This window comes from Parambassis ranga, chromosome 17 (assembly GCF_900634625.1).
Source record: "Parambassis ranga chromosome 17, fParRan2.1, whole genome shotgun sequence".
Taxonomy (NCBI): Eukaryota; Metazoa; Chordata; class Actinopteri; family Ambassidae; genus Parambassis; species Parambassis ranga.
The window spans coordinates 5,159,264-5,167,363 of record NC_041037.1 but is presented as its reverse complement, the minus strand read 5'-3'; the positions used below and the strand labels follow the sequence as shown (position 1 = coordinate 5,167,363).

The following is an 8,100-nucleotide window of genomic DNA, read 5'->3' as shown; positions in this document are numbered from 1 at the left end:
AATGGCATCTTTCAATCCAAAAATAAAAGAGTCATAATCAAGATATATGCACACATGTAGGGTAGAATGTGCATCTTTGTCAATCGATTTTTCTTTTTCTCTTTATGGATGCCTCATATTTCATCATCTGTACGTCATGAGATACTCATTCATAACAGACTGCGGCAGCCCTTTCAATCTATATCTATCCTCAGCTCTGCAAAAACCGAAATACAACAAAGTAAGAAAACAAAAAAAAATCTGTGAGCATCATCCAAACCATTTTTAGCCTTGCAGAACTGTAGGCTGCCAGCTAAACCTCTCAGCCCTCATCATTATTATAATAATGATTATTAGTTGTGACTTCAGTCTTGCCTGCTGTCATGAGATTGAAATGAGTTGTCCCAGCATGAACCAAAGAACTGGGACATTTTAAGAGATTAAGGACGACATTCTTTGATTGAGCGACTTCAGTTTTCAGACTGGTTTTTAATAGTGTGTAAAAATGAAGGACATTTAATCTAAATAAACTAAACTTAAACTCGACTACACAGACATATATGCTTATTTGTACAGAGGTGCTTTTATGAAGCATAATAAACCAAAAATATGAAATGAAGGGACCTCAATCACCTCTGTGATCAGATGCAATAAGTAGATGCAGGATGAAATATGTTATAAAAATGTGAATATTTTAATAAGCCTCGGATGAAAATCTCAACCTGAGTTCTCATGATGCTAATGTGAATATTAAGAAGGACCTCTGGAGGATGCTACACTCCAGATTAATTTGCAAATTAATTAATTGTTTGCAAGAGTTATGCACTCATAATATCATCTTTATTTCATAACACACACACACAGACGCGCACACACACACACACCGTGTGCCACTCCGTCCGCCCATGTGTGAATGGCAGCTTTACAAAGTGCCACTTAGTGTCATCCCAGATTACTTTCCTAACTTCTCTGTTTTTGACACTCAACTTTAAGAGGAGCTTGTTCACGTACTCTAAAACCAGAGATCAGACAGAAACAACATTCTGCAAATGCTATTCTGAGGTGGATTTGAGTTTAATGCTCTGCAAATCCCTCTGATCAGTCCAGATAAATAGTCATCATAAAGGCTTGTCCTGGCACATCATGTGCACGGCGAATAACACACTCTCATTGGTTGTAATTTTGAATAATAATCAAGGTATAATTGCTGTTCATCACGCAGCATTGTGGTGTGGCAATTTAAAAAAAAAAAAAAACGTCCCCCTCTTGTTCAGCAATCATCATTTTCTTCATCCCCTCCTCACTAGTTACCACCACACTTCACCTAACAAGGTCAACAGTCTGAGATTGGTTAGGTTACATGAGGTCCTTACTTGTGTTGATGAAAATAGCCCGATTAACAGAAGGTTCCAGGCCTGGGATTCAGCTAATATTGTTTTCCATCATCCCTAGCCCTGATGATGTACACACAAACACACACACACAACCTTTGTCTTAAATAGAAACACAAAGACATATCCTTTTATAGGCCTCCCCCCTATCGCTGGCACTGTGTTTTGGCATGGCATGGGGGTGGAGATGACACCTGTGGACAGTGGATAAAGGGACTCTAATCTCTGACCTCCGCCCGCAGTGTTCAGGAACCCTCAGCTGTGTCAGTCTTTTTTCTTTACCACCTGAGTGCTGCTCACAATGGCCCCCAAGAAGAAGGAAGAGCCAAAACCTGCTGCGGCACCCGCAAAACCACCGGAGCCAGAGCGCCCCAAGACCCCGGACTTTGACCCAACATCAGTGACGGTAAAAACACCAACGACCATAATTGCTGACAGACTGTAAATTGACTTATGATATACTCTACTATTAAATTCAAATTATTCATTTTAACCATTGATTTCTTTAAAACATACAACACTGATAAGGAGATTTATTGGAATCTGTTCTATGTTATTAGGCATGTCTGTGTTTAAAGAGCTTTAGAGACCCCATGTGATCCAATCTTGGCAGTGCAAGTCAGACAACACTGCAACTATTTAAGACAATTGTTTATCAACACTATTTTAATTTCATAATCTGACAGCAAATACAACCAAGCACAGCTGAAGAAGCTGTAGGGCAGGGCGAGGTTCAGGAGCAAACTAATTGATACGTCAGACATCATGGAAAGATTATCTTCTGCTGACTTGGCCCCTTCTCAATGGGTAAATGTTTCCCTGGTTGAGCAGGCCACCATGTTACAATGGAGCGCGGTTAAAGCCACAAAATATGATTTTCATTATGTCTCTGAATAGCAGACCACCCACACCACTCAAAAAAAGACTGGAAAAAGCGGGAAGAAGAAAAAATATATAGATAATTATAGCCATCTCCATCCATCTTTAAACATGCTTAGATAAGTTTTGGATAATATTTTCACAAAGCTTCACAGAGGAGCTGGGGTTTGTAGATATCCGGACATCAGAGAGGGCGGAATCTGACAGGAATCCAGCACATACACGCAGTGTCAAAGGTCTAAATTAGCTGTAGGTATTCCACTATATATTTTTAGACCTAGAATAACAGATTAAACTGGAAGGTAGACTGTGAAAATGAACTCATTCATGCAGCTGGTTAGAAGAGCTGTGAGGAATTCAGAAAACATCTTCCTTCAACTCTGCAATATTATCTGTAATATTTATTAGAATTTGCTCATAAAAATGTTCTTTCTCAGAGAAAGAGAAAATTATTTATAAAAAAAAAATTGAGGGAAAAGGTTCAAGGTTTGGAACTACTTGATGTAAATGATGTTTTACATTCAGATGCTGCACTTAGACATCCATTCATTCTGAAGAGAAATTGTGTTATATTTATAAACTTCAGTTTTTAACGCTCACTTTGTCAACATAGTGACCTTGCAACATCCCAGTGGAGTTCAAGTGCCGAAGCCTTTGCCACATACTGCATCTAAAAATAACCTCAAATGAAGCTAACAGTGGTTGCCAGTGTACATCCAGTAAGAAGAGGCCATTAAAGCTCAAGGTCGCTGATAAACAATGCACTGTGATCATACACAGATGATGGCTGTAACTTAATCTCTAAGGGTAAAGAGAGCAAAGGCACGATCATCCAGCTTAACGTCTTATGCTCCAAAGGAAAAAAAAACAAAAAGAATTTCCTCTGCTGTCAATCCCATTCACTTCCTTTTGTGAGCAGCACTAACAGCTCATAATCGCTTTTGTTTTGCTTTGTCTTCTTTCAGCTGGAGTTCACCCCTGAACAGATTGAGGGTAAGGATTAGGTGGCGGATACAGTTGTCATTTGTGTTGCATGGACTGCAAGTTATTTATAGAGGGAATAAATGGTTTGTGTGGTCATGCTCTCCATCAGTGTGTGAGAAATGTTCAACAACAGCTGGTGATACACAGGATTGACCGTATGCTGTTATTTTAAAATAAACACATCCATTTTAGTCGATCCCAGAGAAAAGATGGTGCATGTCAGTCAAGGCAGAGTAGAGTGGAACACCTCAGGCTTGGCTCCATTAGCAGAGGAAACCTTTTTTTTTATCTGAGGCACATCATTACAAATGATTACTTCGCTGCAAAGGCAGCATCTTCAAGGCCTTTCCTCAAAGATTCTGCATGCGTTCATCAATCACAATGGCATGAATAGAAATCAGAGGGACAAACCTCTTTGATTTTTCTTCACAGACTTCAAAGATGCTTTTCAGCTGTTTGATAGGACACCAACCAGCGAGATGAAGATCACATATGCCCAATGTGGTGACCTAATCAGGGCTTTGGGCCAGAATCCTACCAATGCAGAGATCATGCATGTCCTTGGAAAGCCTAAAGCTGACGGTTGGTAGTATGCATATACTCATTTCACAGCACGTCCGTTAATGGTCAGCGTTGATTAAACAATCTCCTTTATTGTTCTCTGCAGACATGCAGACAAAGATGCTTGACTTCGACCAGTTTCTGCCCATCCACCAACACATTTGCAAGGCCAAAGACCGTGGAACATTTGAAGACTTTGTGGAGGGACTGAGGGTGTTCGACAAGGAGGGGAACGGCACAGTGATGGGCGCTGAGCTCAGACACGTCCTGGCAACACTGGGTGAGCTGTCTATAGAAGCAAGCTGGTTTTATGCACGGTGCTTGTTCAAAGCTGACCTTTCTCCTGGTTTCTGCAGGTGAGAAGATGAGGGAGGATGAGGTGGAGCAGCTGATGCAAAACCAAGAGGATGCAAATGGATGCATCAATTATGAGGCTTTTGTAAAACACATCATGGCGTCCTAAAGAGGGGACAAGTCTCTTTTTTAACTCTCACTCTGGTGCTCCATCTCAGTACATACTGAAGTCAACGTAATGACCTTCACATCACATACATCTTGTATATTTTTTCATTTCCATGCATCTTGAATTGATCCATAACTCATTAATATTTCACCGTGTTATTTCCAACAGCCCCTTATGTTAATGTTATGCACATGGTGCACATTGCTCATGTTCATTTTATGGATCCTAGTAAATGAATAAATACATTTTTGATGGTGTGTGGTTTTAATTTTAAGTTTTTTTATTCAATGCAGCTGTGTTTGTGTGCACATTTGACAAAAAGCTGCCCAACAATTGTTATTCTCATGTTTTTACTAAATTATCTAATATTATTACAAGAAATGTGTTTTATATATATAAGCATAACCTAAATCACACCGATATATTTATTAGTTTTTACTGAATTTAGATTTTCACTGATAAACAGCCAGTCTTGTCAATACAACAGACTCAAATTTGTTTTAATAATCAAAATAATCAAATACATTTATATTAAACAAAGGTAAGTTGTTTATCTGAGGATTGTGGTATAATAAAAAAACACAAAGCATTTAACATCTATGGCTGTGTCACAAACAAAATGAATTTTATTTTCTATGGAGAGTTGTACTTTCCTACTTTATCCAGCAGAGGACGCTGTTGCTCTTTACAATGAAAGCAGAGATTTGCTGCTAAAAACAACATGACATACATTTCCTATAAATGGTCTGAAAAGCTCGTGGCTTCATCAAATCAGAGCAGAAAAATCTGCATCAAAGTGTATCCCACAGTATTTAAAAAAAAAGCTGAACATGAAAATAACAATAATGTTACTTTCTTCTTGTCGATTATGTGTTTATAGACTTAATATCTGGTTTCATATATAGAGACCTGATGCTCTGGTAAGATATAAACAGTGGCTGTGGACCCAGTGCGTTCACTCTGCAGTGGAAACGCAGCTGGTATCTTTGGAGTTCCAGCAATGTTGGCTGTGCGGTATACGTTTGTAATGAGCAGCTTGCTGGCTTGTTAGGATTTGGAAACAAATCCGCCCAAAGTATTTTAATGCTATTTTAACATTCACGTGAGTCATTCATATCACCTCCACCACAAACAGCTTTTTCAGGCAGCCCTCTGGTCTGCTGACCTTCATCACACCACCTAATCTTTCTCAGTCAGCCCTCCTTTTCCAGCCGCACTGGGCTTTGTATTTATATATATATATATTTGGCCACAATGTGTGCACAGACAATCTTCCAGCAGACCTCCAGGATGGCTCCGGTTTATGGCTGCGGGGATGCATCGACTCAGCTGCTTACCTTGAGCAGTTCGGTAAACTGTGAGCATCATAATGGAATCATTTTCTTAATGTGACTCCTGGCTGAGAGCAGTGAGTTTCTGGTTAAAGTGCACTTTAATCGTATTTAACCTCTAGGAACCAGAAGCAAAACCCAGGAGGGGAAAACATCATGCTGATCATGATGCTTGTGAATGTTATTAATTAGAAAGTATTCTGTCTGCATTCACGGTGCATAATTATTGGTTACAGTATGTCCTTATATCTGTCACAGGCATAAGAGCAGTCTATAGATACTGCCAATGGAGAAGCACGCACAGAATGATGTCTCATCCGTGAATAAATAAAGTCAGGATGTTTACACTGTAAACATGAAAGAGGTCACCGCGATGCTACAAGATTTTTAAGAAGCAGAAATAAAAGCAAACAAATCAAACACAGATTTGTAGATAATAAGAGAAAACTGTGAGAAAGTGACTGAAAAACAATGAAGTACCTTCCGAAGTGAGTGAAACGGCCTTTGAGTGCTCAGATAAAAGTGGAATTTTAAACACATGCAGACTCTGCAAACTCCGTCTGTTGTTTAGTTAAGAGATGTCACACTGCTGGATCTCCCAGTTACCAAGCATGCCATGCTTTTAGACCATTCAGACAGTTTGAGCCACACAAACTCATAAATGATGGTCTTCATCTAAACTTTCCATTAAAAGTAACAACATTGTGTTGCTTTTGTTGTTTTAAATTAGCATGTTTATTGTAGGTACAGTAGTTGCCTCAAGTTGTCATGCCACTCATCTATTTTTAGCTGAGGTAATAAGTGCTGAAATATAGACACAAGGGAGCTTGAGGCAACAAATACACAATAAAGTGGAGCTGTGGGCTCCTCCAGCATTAGAACAGGACATCTACTGTCTGCCTTTCAGAACCGCTGTCAAGCCTCAAACGCATTCATTGTCACAACAAGCCTTTATTAGGCTGCATCAGAGTTCTGGCTGATTGTTTGGGGATGTATAACTCATTGAGTCCTGAGGGCTTCGCGCACACGCAGCACTTTCTGCTCCATTTCACTTCAGCCCAGCCTCAAATGTATGAAACCTACCCAGCATGTCTGGAGGCATTTTCCCTTCCATGACTACAAACTATACATACAGGCCATAGAATTGCCACACAGGGAGGGATGCTGCAGTCGTGTATCGGACGAACACAAAGTTGAGTCATTATAACGCTGCACTGTTTCATGAGAGGCTCAGAGAGAAGACGACAGAAAGATGTATCAGACAAACGGCGTTAGTGGAATCTGAGGCTATAGTTAAACAGACAACCTGCAACAAAACAATGAGAGGGTCATTTTAATTCCAATATTTTCCTTTCACATGTACATGTAAATATCAGCAACACAATGGTACATCATTTGTAGATACAATATCATCCTTTTCGCACAAAACATGCGTTTCCTTCTGTTTGTAAGGCAACATGGCTGGTTCAATGAAACCTGTGGATCTGACATCAAATGTAAACAGTAAATGATTTACACAATAAAAAAAGTACAATTTCAGTGGCAACGTTAGAAATATGTAGACAATAAAAAATATGTTTGTTGGTAAACATGATTGGTCTCTTTGGTGAACTTGAATAAAACTTTTATTTCTGTATGAAAATATTTCACAACTATAACATCATGTGTGTGTCTCTGTAACATGAGGTCTCATGTGTACAATGTTACAGCTGCACAAGCTGACACTGCAGATACAATATTTACATAATCAATATTTAACACACCAACTAATAAGCCCACTCAAGCAGCACTTTGACCAAGACAAACAAAAATTATGATGCAACAAAGCTTTATGAAATACAAAATGTACATTTTTACACCAAAGTGATTTCCCCCCCTTCTATACCACACATTCAAATACATCTGATCTGGAAAAAAAAGATATTCAATATATGTTTACATTTAAATTACAAACACTAACGTAACTAAACAAAAGAATAAATAAATAAATAAATGCATTGATAATCCGTCAATATGTGTTATATTTTGGGAAATTATTCATTATGTTACTATCTGAGACAATAACAGCTTTATGTTTCTATAAAGCTTCTATGCTTTATAGAAACATAAAGCACACAGAGACTACAGATAAATAAATAACATAATGTTAGCATTAATTTTTCACCTCATCATCTTCAGGAAAACAACAGCAGGTGGTTGAATTGTTTGTTTACATAGCTTTACACCCTGCAACCTTTCCAGGAAAATGTAATATTGAGTCAATATTTCCAGGTGGCCAAAGCAACCTGTGTTTATGTATGTGGCGCCCTCCTGTGTTCACATGTATATAGTGAGAGACGTGTTATTAATAGTGTTAATGATTCAGAGCTGCCGACTCATTCTGTCTAAACCAAACCACAAGTGACGCAGCAAACTGAAAACAAGTGTTATCTTTGTATGCAGTAAATTTGTTTTTATCCACCTCTGCAAGACAGCAAATAAGTATCCTTCCCAAAATGTCAGACTGGCTTTT

At 38.7% G+C, this 8,100-nt stretch overlaps 1 protein-coding gene across 1 annotated transcript; it reads left to right on the top strand.

The window, feature by feature from the left end:
• Positions 1 to 1,597: 1,597 nt before the first annotated feature.
• myl13 (myosin, light chain 13) lies at positions 1,598 to 4,514 on the top strand. The gene is made up of 5 exons (XM_028426964.1): positions 1,598 to 1,776; positions 3,215 to 3,242; positions 3,666 to 3,815; positions 3,901 to 4,074; positions 4,151 to 4,514. The coding sequence occupies exons 1-5, from the start codon at positions 1,672 to 1,674 to the stop codon at positions 4,255 to 4,257; spliced, it is 564 nt and encodes a 187-aa protein (XP_028282765.1). The 5' UTR covers positions 1,598 to 1,671; the 3' UTR covers positions 4,258 to 4,514.
• Positions 4,515 to 8,100: the final 3,586 nt, after the last annotated feature.

Excerpts from the sequence above, each read along its gene's own strand:
- myl13 (XM_028426964.1), top strand. The coding sequence starts at position 1,672 with ATGGCCCCCAAGAAGAAGGAAGAGCCAAAACCTGCTGCGGCACCCGCA. Across the intron at positions 3,816-3,900 it reads TGGAAAGCCTAAAGCTGACG|ACATGCAGACAAAGATGCTT; the intron begins GTTGGTAGTATG and ends TGTTCTCTGCAG. Across the intron at positions 4,075-4,150 it reads ACACGTCCTGGCAACACTGG|GTGAGAAGATGAGGGAGGAT; the intron begins GTGAGCTGTCTA and ends TGGTTTCTGCAG.